We start from the raw sequence: 19547 nt of genomic DNA on the forward strand, positions 1-19547 counted from the left end.
CGTTTTGCGGATCTGATCCATCTATCAGTGGATCCGTAAAAATCATGCGGACATCTGAATGGAGCCTTACAGGGGGTTATCAATGACAGGGGGGTGATCAGGGAGTCTATATGGGGTGATCACCTCCGTCATTGATCACGCCCCTGTAAGGCTCCATTCAGACGTCCGTATGCGTTTTGCGGATCCGATCCATCTATCAGTGGATCCGTAAAAATCATGCGGACATCTGAATGGAGCTTTACAGGGGGGTGATCAATGACAGGGGGGTAATCAATGACAGAGGGGTGATCAGGGAGTCTATATGGGGTGATCAGGGGTGAATAAGGGGTTAATAAGTGACAGGGGGGGGGGGGGGGGGGGAGTGTAGTGTAGTGGTGCTTGGTGCAACATATTACTGAGCTACCTGTGTCCTCTGGTGGTCGATCCAAACAAAGGGGACCACCAGAGGACCAGGTAGCAGGTATATTAGACGCTGTTATCAAAACAGCGTCTAATATACCTGTTAGGGGTTAAAAAAATCACATCTCCAGCCTGCCAGCGAACGATCGCCGCTGGCAGGCTGGAGATCCACTCGCTTACCTTCCGATCCTGTGAACGCGCGCGCCTGCGTGCGCGCGTTCACAGGAAATCTCGCGTCTCGCGAGATGACGCATATATGCGTGACTGTGCGCAGGGCTGCCACCTCCGGAACGCGATCCTGCGTTAGGCGGTCCGGAGGTGGTTAAGTATGAATCTTTCCATAGCAGAGGCAGGCTGTGGGCTCCTGTGAAAAGTTACTTATTCCCAGACAACCCCTTTAGCGTTTTCTTCCTGTTCTATCTAGCAGTTCTGAGATGACTGCAGGCATGCCCAGTAGTGAACTTCCTCCTCTGGTCTTCACTACTGAGCATGTGCAACACAGTTTTAGGCATTGCAACTAAGGGCCTTGGAGAAGCACAAAGATACCTAGTATAAGAGATAGAGGGGAATGCAGTAACAGTGAGAACTGATTATCTATCACCACTAGAACACCCTGCTTATCACTGATTATAGTATAAGGACAGGAGAGAACACAGGAGAGGTGAGAACTGATTATCTATCACCACTAAAACACCCTGCTTATCACTGGTTATAGTATAAGGACAGGAGAGGTGAGGACTGATTATCTATCTCCACTAAAACACCCTGCTTATCACTGGTTATAGTATAAGGACAGGAGAGGTGAGGACTGATTATCTATCTCCACTAGAACACTCTGCTTATCACCAGTTTTAGTATAAGGACAGGGGAGAACACAGGAGAGGTGAGAACTGATTATCTATCACCACTAGAACATCCTGCTTATAACTGATTATAGTATAAGGACAGGAGAGATGAGGACTGATTATCTATCTCCACTAGGACACCCTGCTTATCACCAGTTTTAGTATAAGGACAGGTGAGGACTGATTGTCACCACTAGAACACCCTGCTTATCACTGATTATAGTATAAGTACAGGATTGAACACAGGAGAGGTGAGGACTGACACCACAAGAACACCCTGCTTATCACTGATTGTAGTATAAGTACAGAAGAGAACACAGAAGAGGTGAGGACTGATTATCACCACTAGAACACCCTGCTTATCACTGATTGTAGTATAAGTACAGAAGAGAACACAGAAGAGGTAAGAACTGATTTTCTATCACCACTAGAACATCCTGCTTATCACTGATTATAGTATAAGGACAGGGGAGAACACAGGAGAGGTGAGAACTGATTATCACCACTAGAACACTCTGCTTATCACTGATTATAGTATAAGTACAGGAGAGTACAGAGGAAAGGTGAGGACTGATTATCTATCACCACTAGAACATCCTGCTTATCACTGATTTTGATAAATAAGGGCCTTAGATTGAACAAAAAATATATTTATGATTAACACTTCTAAACTTTTGTAAATTGAAATACTCAGGATAGGTCATCAGTATCTGATTGGTGGGAGTCTGACACCCGGGACCCCAGTCATTCAGATGTTTGAGAAGGCACTGGTGTTCCCGTGAGCACGGCTTACCAAGTACAGCACTGTACTTTGCATAGCAGCTTTGCTTGGTATCGAGCTCATCCCCATTCATTTGACAAGAATAGGAATTTGAAACATACCAAGGGCCAAAGGAAAAATGCGCAATGCACATGGCTGTTATTTGTGTTTTACGGACTGCAAAAACGGATACATTGAGGCCTTATGCTGTATTCATTGCCATATGGTGTTCCCTGTTATCAGCCAGTTCAGGCTGAGGATAGTCTGGCCATATATACACATTACTATGAGCAGCTCTTGTGGGCATGCTGGCTACTGAACAACCCAAATTGGTGTCAAGTGCAGACCAGGCCTACTATACACACTCAGGCCTGCCAATATTACTGCCACTTTTAGGCTTTAACTGTAGTCAGCAGATCACAGGCCGTGAGAGATTGTGGGGGATGTAGTCCGCTCGTCATTCTGCATTCAGCCTCCTAACCAGATTTCCTCAGGTATGGCCAAGCAGTAAGACTACCACAGCGTCAGGCTACACACAGCGGAACACCCGCACTACCACATGTAATACCCAGCAATACTACGTGGTGAAACCCCAGTTCCCAACATGCAGCTGTCAGCAGCAAGATATCAGCACTGTAGTCAATAGGGATACCATAGACCTGACTAGATAACCGCATGTTCTGTACACCAACGCCTTATGACAATACTACACTGCCCGACACTTGGCCTCGGCAGAAAATACGCTCTGCAATGTAAAATCACTCTCCTAGCCAACATAAAAGAGATCCCTGCTCCGCCAAGAAACTACATCTCCTAGAAACCTTTGCGCGAAATGCAGCCTAAGCGCATGCGCAGTCAGGAGATGTGACGCAACAGCGCCCCAGAGCCAACTCTCCCCCACCCGTCGAATCTCCGGTTTCCTTATACCGCTCCTTACCTCGCGCTTGGTCGGTGGGAAACAATCTCTGAGCCTTCTCCAGGAACCGCAGGGCCTTTTCATTGTTCTGGAGTTTGATGGCCTGTATGGCAATGCTTATACAGCGCTCCGCATCGTCCCGGTTTGATTCCATTGCGGAATCACTGCTAATAGGAACTGGTGGGCGGCGCTCCTCATGCGCGTCATCAGGAATTTGGCGCTGCTTGATGACGTCAGACACTGTAAGGCCCAGGAGACCGGCAGGTGCCCAATAGCTGCAAAGCTGTCATCTTACTGCCAGTGCCTTGGCAGTGCCAGTCATGTGCTTCACTAGCTTTTAGTAATGAACGTTTAGCCAGATTCTCCGAATTTTCTATACATTTATTTGCACTATTTTAACATTTTTTTTTTTTTCTAAAAAATAGAACACTTGCTCCAACATTAGACTTGTCACCCCTGCCCCCATTTGTGACACCTCTCATTACCACCCTATGATTCCTGCCAGTGCTATAGCAGCACCCGGTCTATAAATAAACGACTGGTCAGCTCTCCTGACAGGTTTGTGTCAGGAAATACTAGTATTTCTGCAGAAATAACAAAGCTGGAGTAGATTTTCTTAGAATTATGCCATTCCACTCTTATTCTTCCTAGAAATCTATGGCTAAGTTGACAGTGGGGTGCCACCATTCCCTTTGTCAATAGCTTGTCCTAATATACTTGACTGGACAGTATGAGTGGGGGCGCACGCATTGGTAACACTCAGTTGTCAATTGTGTCCTATATTTCTAGGAGGAGCAATAGAGGACCAGCACAATGCAAAGTGCCTCAGAATTGTCATTTTATGGCGAATATGTTCATTCACTGAAATAGACATGTCTGGAGAGCTGACAAACCCTGCCCCATGCTATGGTGCAGGCGGAAAGCTATTTCTGCCATTACGCTGAGAGGCTTAAAAGGTTCAGAGCTGAACCCGGACATACCCTTATTTTCACCCAGGCAGCCCCCACTGAGGCTAGCTTTAAAGGGGGTTGTCTCATCTCAGACAATGGGGGCATATCGCTAGGATATGCCCCCATTGTCTTATAGGTGCTGGGACCCGCACCTATATCGAGAACGGAGCCCCGAAAGTGAAGGCGAGCGCACTGCGCATGCGCAGCTGCCCTCCATTCATTTCTATGGGGCCGCCGAAAATAGCCAAGCGCTGGCTTCGATATTGCCGTCTGCCTCATAGAAATGAATGGGAGCATGGGCCATGCATGCGCGGCACGCTTCCATTATCTTCTATGGGAGAGGTGGGGATTAGCGCTTGGTGGTGGACAGACCCCGGGAAATCTGGGCTCCTCCAGCCACAGCGCTCCCTGCTCCGTTCTCGATATAGATGTGGGACCCGCACCTATCAGACAATGGGGGCATATTCTAGCGATATGCCCCCATTGTCTAAGATAGGAATACCCCTTTAATACACCGCAGTACTGGGGTACGTCACGTGCTAGGCCCGGCTCAACATGCAGGAAGTACCAAAAAAGGACAGCTTAGCCAGGGGCGCTCACAGATTCGATAAGGACCCCCAGTGAGATTTCTGATGAATTAACTTTTTTTTATTTTATTTGTGAAGAAACCTTTTAATCTTTCTCCCACTTGGATAGGTCATCAGTATCAGATCGGCGGGGGTCCGGCGCTCCCGCCGATCAGCTTTATGAAGAGAAAGCCACGCACCGTGCCGCCTCTTGCCATATACATTGCAGCAGCCAGCAGGAAGAGAGACAGGAGTAGGCACACGGTGCGCGCCTTTTCTTCATACAGCTGATCGGCAGGGGTGCTGGGTGTCGGACCCCGCAGATCTGATATTGATGACCTATCCTCAGGATATATTAAAAGCCTGGAAAACCTATTTAAAAAATCTCCCCCATACAGTTCTAAGTCTTCCCTTTAAAGGGGTTCTCCAAGACCATGAACCCCTTTTCATGTGGACAGACATGATGCAGGGATTAAAAAAAAAAAACTAACCCGTCTCTGGCGCTCTGGTTCCAGCACCAAGCTCCCTTCTCTGCTGGATCGGAAGTGGTGGCATCTACATGCACATAACCTCTGCTTGTCAGTCGGTGGTGGCAGTCACATCTCCGTCAGCAGTGATGTACATGTAGATGGCATACCACACTTCTGGTCCTATGGGGGACTGGAAGCAGAGAAGACAGGATCTGCCAGTGACACATGAGTCTTTATTTCAAACCCCTTCACCGCCATATGAAAAGGTATTCCTGGTCTCAGGGACCCCCTTTAAACGGGATATGATAAAACTGCAGCCAACACTAGGGGGAGCACAGCTTATATAAATTTATACAGATATGATTGAACTCAATGGAAGCTGTAAAATCTAAGCACTGAGCTCCCCCTACTGGTGACTGAAGGAAAATGCTGTGTATTTGTCAGGAAGCTGATGAAGGAGTTCAGCCCCCAAGCCTCCCCTCACTACAGACCCCATAGCAGTAGGTTGGTCTGTCTCTATGGTGAGTACAGTACTGCACTCAACCAATCATTGGTCACCCGCCTGAGCCAGTGATTGACCAAATGGACCTTTCCTGGTCTTTTCAGCGTGTCAAGCCGGGACAAGGAGGTGAAGTGCAGCGACCAGACATTGGTGACAGCATGAGTCCGCTTTTATTTTTAAAGCGTCACAGTAATTTCACACAACTTTATTTCATTTAATAAAAGGATGGTGTAAATAGCAAATTTCTAATCATTGCATTTAAAAAAAATAAAAAAAAAGCTGTAAAGTCATGGCCACTATGGGTCTCATCCTAACAGCTCACAGGAAATGGGGACGTGTCAGAGCTGAGAAAAGAACTGCTTCTACACTACTTTTGAAGATTATTGAAGCCTCCTGTCTGTCTGTAAGTGTGACAGTAGTACAGTGCTGTCAGATTCTATTGAAGGAAGACACCCCCTGCTTGTGAGTGAAATGTATCTAGCTGTGCAGCTGAAACAGGGAATGATATGGCTGACACTAGGGCGGCCCAAAAAAAAGACTGATTATTATTGTACAAAGAAGCACGGCCATTATGCAAACTTATTTTGAAAATTCAGGTACGCTTTAAACCTTTGTGACCATTTAATATTTATCCCTTTAAAACATGTTTAGTTTTTTTTAAAGGAAACAGAACAAAATATAATGATTTTGATTTCCGATTATTACTCTTACAGACCACCCTGCAATCCATCAGCGCATATAGGCTTGTGGTTTTTTTCCTATATTGTGCAAGCATGAAAAACACTGATTGATTGCAGGGTGGTCTGTAACCATGGAAACAAGCAATGTATAATATGATGGAAAAATAAATCCAGCCAGCAAAGGAGGCAATATGGACAATAACAATACATTAGTAAGTGGCTTGTATTAGCTTTCTCTACATGATAAATGCCAATTACTGAAGTGGGACAACCCCTTTAACCGCCTCACGTCCGCCCATAGGATATAAACGTCCTATGGGTGGACGTCTATTTCTGACAGCACGTTTTAAAACGTCCTGTCAGAAATAGCAGCTGCACGCTAATCGTGCAGCTGCTGATCGGGTTGCCCGCTGTCAGTGACAGCAGGGCAACCCTAAGACAAGGCAGGGACAGTGCCCAGGTGTCCCTGCCTTCTAGATCGCTGCAGACACAGCGCTCACCGAGCGCTGTGTCTGCAGAGCAGGAAGCGCTGTGCGCTTCCTGTTCCGGCCCGGCGGTCATGTGACCGCCGTGACCGGAGTGTGCAGGAGCTGTGTGAGGTCTCTCAGAGACCTCGATCAGCCGTGCTCTGAGGCTGTACAGCGCTGGATTGCTGCTGTACAGCCTCTATAGGGGTGCATTTGTCCTGTAACTGGGGCTACTATGTCAGCCCCAGTTACAGGAGAAATCAACAGTGAAAAAAAAAAGAAAAAGTGAAGCAAATGTCCCCCAGAGGTCTTGTATGACCTTATGGGGGACGAAAAGTGTAAAAAAATATAAAAAAAAATAAAGGGTTGAAAAAATAAAATAAAGTTTCACATGTAAAAAAAAAAAAAGTTCCCAAGTTAGGAATAAAAAAAATAAAAATTAAAATAGAAAAAATAAAGTAAAATAGACATATTTAGTATTGCCGCGTCCGTAAAAACCAGCTCTATAAAAATATCACATGACCTAACCCCTCGGGTGAACACCGTAAAAAAAAAAAAAAAAAACTGTGTCAAAATAAGCAATTTTTGTCACCTTGCATCACAAAAGGTGCAACACCAAGTGATCAAAAACGCGTATGTCCCACAAAATGGTACCAATAAAACCGTCACCTCATCCCGCAAAAAATGAGCCCCTACATAAGAAAATCTCTCAAAAAATAAAAAAACTATAGCTCTCAGAACATGGACACATTAAAACATAATTTTTTGGTTTCAAAAATGCTATTATTGTGTAAAACTTTAATAAATGAGAAAAAGTATACATATTAGGTATCGCCACGTCCGTAACAATCTGCTCTATAAAAATGTCACTTGACTGAACCCCTAAGGTGAACGCTGTAAAAATAAATAAATAGAAACTGTGCTAAAACAACCAATTTTTTTGTCACCTTGCCCCATAAAGTGTTATATTGAATGATCAAAAAATCATATGTACCCAAAAATAGTACTAATAAAACTGGCACCTTATCCCCTAGTTTCCAAAATGGGGTCACTTCTTGGGAGTTTCTACTGTAAGGGTGCATCAGGGGGCTTCAAATGGGACATGGCATCTAAAAACCATGTGGAGTTCCATTCCTTCTGCGCCCTGCCGTGTGCCCATACAGCAGTTTACGACCACATGTGGGGTGTTTCTGTAAACCGCAGAATCTGGGTAATAAATATTGAGTTTTGTTTGGCTGTTAACCATCGATGTGTTAGAGAAAAAAATTGATTAAAATGGAAAATCTGCCAAAAAAGTGAAATTTAAAAATTTGATCTCCATTTTCCTTTAATTCTTGTGGAACGCCTAAAGGGTTAACAAAGTTTGTAAAATCGGTTTTGAATACCTTGAGGGGTGTAGTTTCTACAATGGGGTCATTTATGGGGGTATCCACTATGTAGGCCCCACAAAGTGACTTCAGACCTGAACTGGTCCTTATAAAGTGGGTTTTGGCAATTTTCTTAAAAATTTGAAGAATTGCTTCTAAACTTCTAAGCCTTCTAACGTCCTAAAAAAATAAAATGACATTTCCAAAATGATGCCAACATAAAGTAGACATATGGGGAATGTTAAATAATAAATATTTTATGAGGTATCACTTTCTGTTTTAAAAGCAGAGAAATTGAAATTTAGAAAATTGCGATTTTTTTTAAATTTTTGGGTAAATTTGGGATTTTTTCATAAATAAAGGTGAAATATTTTGACTCAAATTTATGACTATCATGAAGTACAATGTGTCACGAGAAAACAATCTCTGAATGACTTGGATAAATAAAGGCGTTCCAAAGTTATTACCACATAAAGTGAGATATGTCCGTTTTGCTAAATTTAGCCTGGTCAGGAAGGGGGCAAAGGGCCCAGATGGGAAGTGGTTAATGGTGCTATTTCATTAATTATTGCCATTTGACCTCCACCTCAAATATGATACTTTTTAAATAGTTTTAATTTTTAATTTCTTTTATGATTAATAAAGTACTAATTTATTTACACTAAGTACGTCGCTGTAATTATTATTTATTTATTGTCCTATGTATTGTGTATCAGTAGAATATTTATGTATTTGGTACAGAGATTTGTAATTTTGGTAATAGGGAGTGAGTTTTGGTTTGGTGTTCTTATTAATCTCCTATGTCGTTTCCTTTAAAATGCATGTGACTTAGCCCAACCCTGCCAAAAAAAATAAAAGATTAAAAACATAATGCGGCATGCCAAACGTCTGCCTAACCCCAGGTGTCACATCATTGGTTCCTTCCAGGCCATTCTCTAACTATTTCACAGCCCCTAATTGTGCATAATAGATAATAAAATAACATAATGAAACATTGTATTACTATTTAATACTACCCTACAAATAAAACATGTTATTACTACTCCATATTACCTCTAAATAGCACATCTTATTACTACTCCATACTACCCTCTAAATAAAACATTGTACACTGCTCAAAAAAATAAAGGGAACACTTAAACAACACAATGTAACTCCAAGTCAATCACACTGTGAAATCAAACTGTCCACTTAGGAAGCAACACTGAGGGACAATCAATTTCACATGCTGTTGTGCAAATGGGATAGACAACAGCTGGAAATTATAGGCAATTAGCAAGACACCCCCAATAAAGGAGTGGTTCTGCAGGTGGTGACCTGACCACTTCTCAGTTCCTATGCTTCCTGGCTGATGTTTTGGTCACTTTTGAATGCTGGCGGTGCTTTCACTCTAGTGGTAGCATGAGACAGAGTCTACAACCCACACAAGTGGCTCAGGTAGTGCAGCTTATCCAGGATGGCACATCAATGCGAGCTGTGGCAAGAAGGTTTGCTGTGTCTGTCAGCGTAGTGTCCAGAGCATGGAGGCGCTACCAGGAGACAGGCCAGTACATCAGGAGACGTGGAGGAGGCCATAGGAGGGCAACAACCCAGCAGCAGGACCGCTACCTCTGCCTTTGTGCAAGGAGGAACAGGAGGAGCACTGCCATGACCTCCAGCAGGCCACAAATGTGCATGTGTCTGCTCAAACGGTCAGAAATAGACTCCATGAGGGTGATATGAGGGCCCGACATGAGGGTGATATGAGGAGATCCCTCAGGAGACCGTCCGCCACCTCATCAGGAGCATGCACAGGCGTTGTAGGGAGGTCATACAGGCACGTGGAGGCCACACACACTACTGAGCCTCATTTTGACTTGTTTTAAGGACATTACATCAAAGTTGGATCAGCCTGTAGTGTGTTTTTCCACTTTAATTTTGAGTGTGACTCCAAATCCAGACCTCCATGGGTTAAAAAATTTGAATTCCATATATTTTTTTGTGTGATTTTGTTGTCAGCACATTCAACTATGTAAAGAACAAAGTATTTCAGAAGAATTAATTAATTCAGATCTAGCATGTGTTATTTTTGTGTTCCCTTTATTTTTTTGAGCAGTGTATTACCACTCTATAATACCCTATAAATAACACATGATATTACTTCTCCATAATACCCTATAAATAACACATAGTAGTATTACTACTCCATACTAACTGTAACGGGGCCCTTATAACCCAAATGAGTAGCTCCATACTGTCCCAAGATCATGCCAATCGGACATCCAGAACCATGCGATCCTAATGTCCCCTTTTCCTCAGTGAAGACACCACACACCTCTGGTTCTTGTGAACTCAGAACATAAACTGATTTATTGAGGTAAAACAACAGTTTTCATATCCCCCTCCCCAAGATGTGAGGGATAACAACAGTTTCGAATCCCCCCTCTCTAATGGCAGGTCACATGACATTATCACATTCCATTGCCCTTATAAGGCTTTACAGGTAAACAACCTTAAAGGGAACCTGTCACCGGGATTTTGGGTATAGAACTAAGGACATGGGTTGCTAGATGGCCACTAGCACATCCGCAATACCCAGTCCCCATAGCTCTGTGTGCTTTTATGGTGTATAAAAACCGATTTGATACATATGCAAATTAACCTGAGATGAGTCAGAGCTTGAAAATATGACTCTTCTCTGGTCACACAAGTAAGATATGACTCTTTTATGTTAATTTGCATATGTATCCAATCGTTTTTTTTACACAATAAAAGCACACAGAGCTATGGGGACTGGGTATTGCGGATGTGCTAGTGGCCATCTAGCAACCCATGTCCTTAGTTCTATACCCAAAATCCTGGTGACAGGTTCCCTTTAAAGGGAACCTGTCACCAGTTTTATGGTGTCCTAACTAAGGTCAACATAAATAAGTGACCGATTCTCTTAGCAAAATGCTGGGTCACTTTCTTTAATTGACCCAGTCAATCTGCCAACATCTTGTATTGAAAAGCTCCAGCTGATAATGATGAGTCCTGAATATTCATGAGCTCCTGACTCTCCCCGCCTACCTGCTGCTGATTGACAGTTATTTTCCATATGAATCAGCAGCAGGTGGGCAGGGGAGTGGCTATAGCTGTTAATTAAATAAAGCTGGACTCAATGACATCATGCTGGACTCAAATCAGCTCATTAGCATGCGGCATGTGGCATCTTTGTGTGTATATTATGAGGTAACCATCTGTCACACCAGTAAGTGAATACATCTAAGGCCTTTAGTAGTTAATGATTGTATATAATTAGTTATATTATAATCAAATATACACATGACAGGTTCCCTTTAAGTACAGCTGTTAATCTGTTGTTGCCGGGCAGAGTCTCCGCAGGGGATGGTGGACACAGTTACAGCCCTCATTCTGCATAGGGGAAGAGATGATAGGATTTCTGCACAGTTCATGACACACAACCATGGCACTTACTCTCCTGATGTAACACTAACATATCAATAACACATTGTATTACTACTCCATACTACCCTCTAAATAAAAAAAATCTTATTACTACTGCATACTATCCTATAAATAAAACATTGTATTACCACTCCATACTACCACATAAGTAAAATATCATTTTACTTATCCATACTACCCCATAAATGATACATCATGTTACTACTCCATACTACCCTATAAATAAAATATCATCTTACTTATCCATACTACTCTATAAATAACACATCGTATTACTACTCCATACTACCCTATAAATAACACATCATACACCCTATAAATAAAACATTGCATTACTACTCCATACTACCCTATAAATAAAACATTGCATTACTACTCCATACTACCCTATAAGTAAAATATCATCTTATCCATACTACCCTATGAATAACACATCATATTACTACTCCATACTAATCTATAAATAACACCTCGTATTACTACTCCATACTACCATCTAAATAAAACATTGTATTACTACTCCATACTACCATCTAAATAAAACATTGTATTACTACTCCATACTACCGGATAAGTAAAATACCGTATTACTGCTCCATACTACCCTATAAATAAAATATTGCATTACTACTCAATACTACTCTAAGAGTAAAATATCATCTTACTTATCAATACAACCCTATAAATAACACATCTGTCACACACACAGGGGGTCGGGTAGTGACCACTGAACTCCACCCTCACCCCTGTCCCTGCCTCGCAAGTCCTAGCGACAAGGGACAACTGGTCGACAAACCCTTAGCTAGGATAGTGCAGGGAAGACAAACAACACATAAACAGAAAGGTCAAACAAGCCACGTCAAAACCAAGAGAGCAGAAATGGTACCGGATGAGCAAGCAGAGAATCGTCAGGACAAGCCAAAGTCAAACCAGGAGAGCACGCCAAGACCAGAAGATGAGACGGACGGGAAATCAGAAGCCAAGCAGGAACAAACAAACCAGGTGAGTATCATGCAGGAAGGACCTCAATAACTGGCAATCTGTGGCCAGCAGATTGCCTGTTTAAATAGAGCGCTGGTGGAGTCATGTGACGTGGCCAGCGTCACATGACTCCTGAGTTCTGATGCAGCCGAGCACCGAGTGATCAGCTCGGCGCTCAGCCCTATTGCCGTTCTCATGGGAACGGGCGATGCCGGGTGCGCTGATGACGCAAGTGCGCCCCGGCCGTCCCCGCTTCCCAGAACACCGCATCGTGACAACATCGTATTACTGCTCCATACTATCCTATAAATAAAACATTGCAGTATTTACTTATCCAAGCCATTTTGAGATAGTTTTCTCGTGACACATTGTACTTCATGACAGCCATAAATTTTAGTCAATATATGTCACCTTTATTTATGAAAAAATCCAACGTTTACCAAAAATGTGGAAAAATTAGCAATTTTCTAAATTTCTATTTTTCTGCTTTTAAAACAGACAGTGATACCTCGGTTCACGAACGCTTCTGTTCACAAACAACTCGGTTCACGAACAGAAAAGTTCATAAAAATATGCTCCGGTTCACGAACTCCGCCTCGGTTCACGAACAGGAGCCGCGGCCATTTTAATGCTATTTCCAGGCTGTCACATGGTCGTGACTTCCTGTAGGAAGACCGTGGAGAGAAATGATAATGTGGTCTCTCATTTCCGGAGGGTTATGCAGCGCAGGAAGAGACAAGTGACATTGGACAGATTTTTCAGAAAAACTGAGCCTGCAGCTAGGAGACAAAGGAGAGAGGAAACCCCTGAAGGAGATCCCCCTGATGTCCTTATGGAGGGGGACTCTCCCTCCAAACAATAACTGCCTCCCACCTGCCTTCCTCCATGCCAGAAGTCATCTCAAGCAAGGTTAGTGTCCTCTCTTTATACATTACTATACTGTACTAATGTGTATTGTAATTTGTTTCATATTTTTGTGCTTCAAAACCCCCCAAAAAAAGGTCAGCACGGATTAACCGGATTTACATTGAACCCTATGGGAAAATGTGCCTCGGTTTGCGACCAGAGTCAGTTCACAAATTAAGTTCGTGAACCGAGGTATCACTGTACTTCACTAAATATTTATTACTTAACATCCCCATATGTCTACTTTATGTTTGGATCATTTGGAAAATGTAATTTTATTTTTTAGTGCATTAAAAGGCTTAGAATTTTTTAAAATCTTTAAGAATATTTCCAAAACCCACTTTTTAAGGATCAGTTCAGTTATAAAGTCACTTTGTGAGGCTTACATTATAGAAACCACCCATAAAAGACCCTATTTTAGAAACTACACCCCTCAAGTTATTCAAAACTGATTTTACAAACTTTGTTAACCCTTTAGGTATTCCACAAGAATGAAAGGAAAATATAGATGAAATTTCTAAATTTCATTTTTTTGGGGGGCAAATTCTCCATTTTAATCCATTTTTTCTGTAACACATCAAGGGTTAACAGCCAAACAAAACTCAATATCTATTACCCTGATTCTGCAGTTTACAGAAACACCCCACATATGGTCATAAACTGCTGTAAGTGCGCACGGCAGGACACAGAAGAAAAGAAGCGCCGTATGGTTTTTGGAAGGCAGATTTTGCTGGACTGGTTTTTAGGCACTATGTCCCATTTGAAGACCCCTGATGCACCCTTACAGTAGAAACTCTAAAATAGTGACCCCATTTCGGAAACTACGGGATGAGGTGACAGTTTTATTGATAGAGATGGCCTTGCAGTTTGCCCGGCTGTCGTTTCGCGGCGAACTTTGCTCGCCTTCCGGCGATGTTTGCACATGCCATATTATTTTGCATTGCGCCGAACTTTGACCCATGACACATCTATTAGGTGGGACAGGACAGCCAATTGAGACGTTTCAGCACATGGACACACCCCCACCCAATAGCAGAACCTGATCTGGCAGCCATTTTACATTCTGTGTTTTGCCAGTGTAGGGAGAGGTTGCTTTGTGGAGCAGGGACAGACTGTTAGGGACACCAAACGCTAGCTAATAGGGCCACAAAAGTCCTTTTAAGAACTGGTATATGTGTACTATCGATATACTGAGCGGTGTGATATACTTATAATATACTTTCTAACATAGAAAGTATATTATAGTGCATTTGTATTGTGCAGCAGTTGTGTGTGGTTCTGCTGCGCGATAACGCAGGTATATAAAGAGGTACAAGCGTTATTGGAACAACTATTTGAAACGGGTGTGATATACCTGTTTCCCCCAAAAATATTGAGTGGTGCGATATACCTGCTTCCACAAAATACTGATTGAGGGGTGCAATATACCTGCTTCCACCAAATATTGATTATGGGGTTCTATATACCTGCATCCACAAAATACTGATTGAGGGGTGCGATATACCGGCTTCCATCAAATACTGATTGAGGCCTGCGATATACCTGCTTCCACAAATACTGCTCTTCTCTAGGGACTTTGGCACAGGGTAATTTTAAAAATGACAGGCAGAGGAAGAGGCTGGCCATTCTGCAGGGGTGGTAGGGGTCGGGCAGGTGTGGGAAGTTGGAGAAGGTGTGTGTGATTAAGTCAAAGGACGCACCAGAGTTGGTTGAGTTGCTCACTCAGCCTTCTGCTTCTGCACCCTCCTCATCCTCTGTATCTGCACTCTCCTCACTCTCTGCTGTGTGCACCCCCAAAGACACCACCACCACCACCATATCCCCTCCGCTCGAATCAGAGGAATTATTTTCCCATCCATTCCCAGACCTTACCGATGCGCAGCCATTCTTGGCATCGGATGAGGAAGAGGAGGTAGCAACAGCCGCCACCCAGCAGTCTGACGACAGTATCCAGATCAGCCCAAGGAGGATGGTCCCCGCTGTTGCTGCCTACTCCGAGATCTCTAATGTCAGTGGTGGTGAAAGTGACGATGATGACGTGTCGATGGACGTTACGTGGGTGCCCACAAGAGAGGAAGAGGAAGGGACTTCAGAGGCAGAGACGGAGCAGCAGATAGGGAGAAGGAGAAGCAGGCAGAACTCGCAGTGCACAGGAGGCAAAAAGCAGACTGCAAATGTATCTGGAGCGATCCATCCACCATGCACGGTCACATCTTGCGCTCCCATAGCTCTGCAGTAAGGGCTTTTTTTTGTGTCAGCTGCTGACAATAATGTTGCCATCTGCAGCCTGTGCTGTCAACGCATAAGTCGCGGTAAGCCCAACACTCACCTAGGGACGACCGCCTTAAGAAGGCATTTTGCCTTCCATCACCGAGCCCAGTGGGAGCAACGCCTTGAGAACCCACAAAGCCACACTCCCGGCGCTCCACATCCTGCCTCTTCTCCGCTCTCCTCCCATTTTTCCTCCACTCCACCTTCCACCATGCTGTCGTCGCTTTCATTTGGCAGAAGGCAGGCTTCCATGGCCCAAATGTTCGAGCGTAAAAAGTTGATGACGCCGGATAACCCTCTTGCCCAATGGCTGACCGCTGGCTTGTTGGAACTGCTAGCCCGCCAACTACTGCCATATAAACTGGTGGACTCGGAGGCCTTTAGAAAATTTGTGGCCATTGGCACACTGCAATGGAAGGTCCCCGGAAGGAAAGATCTCTCCCAGAAGGGCATCCCAGAGCTATATGGCCACGTTCAGCGGCAATTGAATATATCTCTGGCACACAGTGTCGGTGCCAAGTTACATCTGGCCACAGACACGTGGTCTAGCAAACATGGGCAGGGAAGGTACATAACTTTTACTGCCTGCTGGGTGAACCTTCTGACGGCTGTCAAGCATGTAACCCGTGGCACCCGTGTGGATTTGGTGTTACCGCCACTGATTGCATGCAGGCCTGCCTTATCTTCTCCTCCTCCTCTTCCGTCTCCTCCTCGGCTGACTCCTCCTTTTCCACTGCTACCGCCTCTTCCGCTTCACCCCCCAAGCTCCCCAGAACCTATTTGACGTGCCAGGTGAGACATTGACATGCTGTGCTGCGGCTGTTGCGCCTGGAAGCCAAGAGCCACACGGGCCTGCACTGCTTTCAACTCTGCGGTCACATGCCGATCAGTGGCTAACCCTGCTCAATTTGACAGTTGGTAAAGTGGTGTGCAACAACGGTGCCAATCTGCTGAGCGCGCTGAAACAGGGCAAAATGACACATGTGCATGGCACACGTCCTGAACTTAGTCGTTCAGCAATTCGTTGCCAAATACCCTGGGGTCCAGGACGTCTTGCGGCAGGCCAGGAAAATCTCAGGCCATTTTAGATCTTACAAGGCCATGGCTCGCCTTGCTGACGTTCAGCGGCGACACCACCTGCCCGTCAGATGTCTGATTTGTGACAGCCCGACGCGCAGGAACTCCACCTTGTATATGCTTGATAGGCTGCTCCAGCAGAAACATGCCGTTAACGACTACCTGTACGAACTCTGCAGCAGGACAGGTTCTGGGAGCTTGGTTTTTTTCACCGCGCCAGTGGCTGCTCATGCGCGACGCATGTGGACTCCTGCGGCCATTTGATGAGATCACCAAACTGGTCAGTCACAGCCAGGGCACCATCAGTGACATCGTACCTTAGGCCTTCTTTCTGGAGCGTGCATTGCATTGTGTCATTGATCAAGCCGTCGAGGAGCAGGAGCTGGAAGATGAGGAAGTCGCAATGCTGAATGAATTCCCAGAAGGGGCTACTCCATCTGAGACAAGTCAGCAGGAGTCTGAAGAGAAGTCAGAGGAGGATGGTGGCTGGGGGGAGGAGGAGCAAGAAGAGCAGGCTTTGAGGGGGACTTTAAACTTTTCTGGGATCCCTGGTGTTGTCCGTGGCTGTGGGGAGGAGACCGAGGATGACATTCTCCTGGGCGATGAGCAGGAGCCAGGGAGCTCCACCGCTTCCAATTTATTGCAAATGGGGGCTCCAGTGTTAAAAAGCATAGGACAAGGACCAGTACAGGGTGGCAACGTACTTAGACCCCTGGTACAAACACAAAATGGCGGACATGTTACCAGCATCACAGAGGGCTGTCAGAATGCAGCATTTCCAGGCCTTGCTGCGAGAGATGCTGCATTCTGCTGTTGCAGGCGCTGGCAGAGGAATTTCCACCCACAGCAAAACAGGTGCGGGTACCAATCCTACCGCGCCTGCAAGAAGAGGGCGGTTTGAAGATGTGTTGGTCACTTCGGATATGAGATCATTCTTGCAGCCAATCCATCAAGAGCCTCATTCCGGATCCAGCCTAAGGGAATGCCTAGACCGACAGGTGTCCGACTACATCAGGTTAACGACCGATGTGGACGCTCTGAGAAGCGAGGAACCCCTTGACGACTGGGTGTACAGGCTTAACCTGTGCCCAGAGATGCCACAATTTGCCATGGAACTCTTAGCTTGCCCCTCGTCGAGTGTCCTGTCCGAAAGGACGTTCAGCGCACCAGGGGGATATCGTGAACGATAAGCGCATTCGCCTAGCTCACGACAGTGTGGACTACCTCACATTTCTAAAAATCAATGAAGCATGGATCTCAGAGGAATTTATCACCTATGACGACCATGTGTAATTGAATTTCCTCATGCCAGCCCACACATATCCACCACAACCCAGAACAAAGAATAGTCCTTGTCTTATGTATATACAGCGGCATAAAAGGCCTTTTCTGTCAGGTGAATGCCTAATTTCTGGGGCCTCTACTCCAGTGGCCTACAGTAAAATTTTTATCCAGTGACCATCTAATATACCTCCAGCCACATAATCACTTGTTCTTTTCTGTCGGGTAAATGTCTAATGTTTGGGGCCTGTACTCCACTGGCCTGCAGTAAAATTGTTATCCACTGATTGTCTAATATACCTCCAGCCACATAATTATTTGTTCTTGTCTGTCAGGTGAATGCATAATTTTTGGGGCCTGTACTCTACTGGCCTACAGTAAAATTGTTATCCACTGACCGCCTAATATACCTCCAGTCATATAATCACTTGTTCTTTTCGGTCAGATGAATGCCTAATTTTTGGGGCCCGTACGCCAGTGGCCTAAAATAAATTTTTTCTAGTATCCAGCAGGGCACATTTTTGAGAGTTTTCCTTGAAGACGCATAAAAATGGACCCTGATTAAAATACATATTTTTTGTGGGAATTTTTGCCATTAATCCCCCTCTGGTATGTCACTGTCCATGTTGTTGGACTATTTGTGCACTTCTAGTACGTATTTGGTGGCTGCAAATATGACCTGAAGGTTTTTCAGATTTGCCTGCCATTAAAGTGAATGGAGCCCGCAGTGAATGCGCATAGAAACATAGAAACATAGAATGTGTCGGCAGATGAGAACCATTTGGCCCATCTAGTCTGCCCAATATATCTGAATCCTATTAATAGTCCCTGGCCCTATCTTATATGAAGGATAGCCTTATGCCTATCCCATGCATGCTTAAACTCCTTCACTGTATTTGCAGCTACCACTTCTGCAGGAAGGCTATTCCATGCATCCACTACTCTCTCAGTAAAGTAATACTTCCTTATATTACTTTTAAACCTTTGCCCCTCTAATTTAAAACTGTGTCCTCTTGTGGTAGTTTTTCTTCTTTTAAATATGCTCTCCTCCTTTACCGAGTTGATTCCCTTTATGTATTTAAAAGTTTCTATCATATCCCCTCTGTCTCTTCTTTCTTCCAAGCTATACATATTAAGGTCCTTTAACCTTTCCTGGTGAGTTTTATCCTGCAATCCATGTACTAGTTTAGTAGCTCTTCTCTGAACTCTCTCTAGAGTATCTATATCCTTCTGGAGATATGGCCTCCAGTACTGCGCACAATACTCCAAGTGAGGTCTCACTAGTGTTCTGTACAGCGGCATAAGCACTTCACTCTTTCTACTGCTTATACCTCTCCCTATACATCCAAGCATTCTGCTGGCATTTCGTGCTGCCCTATTACATAGTCTTCCCACCTTTAAGTCTTCTGAAATAATTACTCCTAAATCCCTTTCCTCAGATACTGAGGTCAGGACTGTGTCAAATATTCTATATTCTGCCCTTTGGTTTTTACGCCCCAGGTGCATTATATTGCACTTATCCACATTAAATTTCAGTTGCCAGAGTTCTGACCATTCTTCTAGTTTTCCTAAATCCTTTTCCATTTGCCGTTTCCCTCCAGGAACATCAACCCTGTTACATATCTTTGTGTCATCAGCAAAAAGACAAACCTTACCATCGAG

The 19547-nt window shown here is 44.4% G+C and overlaps 1 protein-coding gene across 2 annotated transcripts in view; it reads right to left on the reverse strand.

The window, feature by feature from the left end:
- Positions 1–3126, reverse strand: part of DNAJB12 (DnaJ heat shock protein family (Hsp40) member B12) — a 77030-nt gene extending 73904 nt beyond the window's left edge. For both annotated transcript variants that reach the window (XM_040435604.1, XM_040435605.1), the window contains exon 1: positions 2942–3126. In XM_040435604.1, the coding sequence (XP_040291538.1) occupies positions 2942–3074 (133 nt within the window). In that variant the 5' untranslated portion in view covers positions 3075–3126. The remainder of the gene's footprint in view (positions 1–2941) is intronic.
- Positions 3127–19547: the final 16421 nt, after the last annotated feature.

The sequence above is a fragment of the Bufo bufo genome, chromosome 6 (assembly GCF_905171765.1).
Source record: "Bufo bufo chromosome 6, aBufBuf1.1, whole genome shotgun sequence".
NCBI lineage: Eukaryota > Metazoa > Chordata > Amphibia > Anura > Bufonidae > Bufo > Bufo bufo.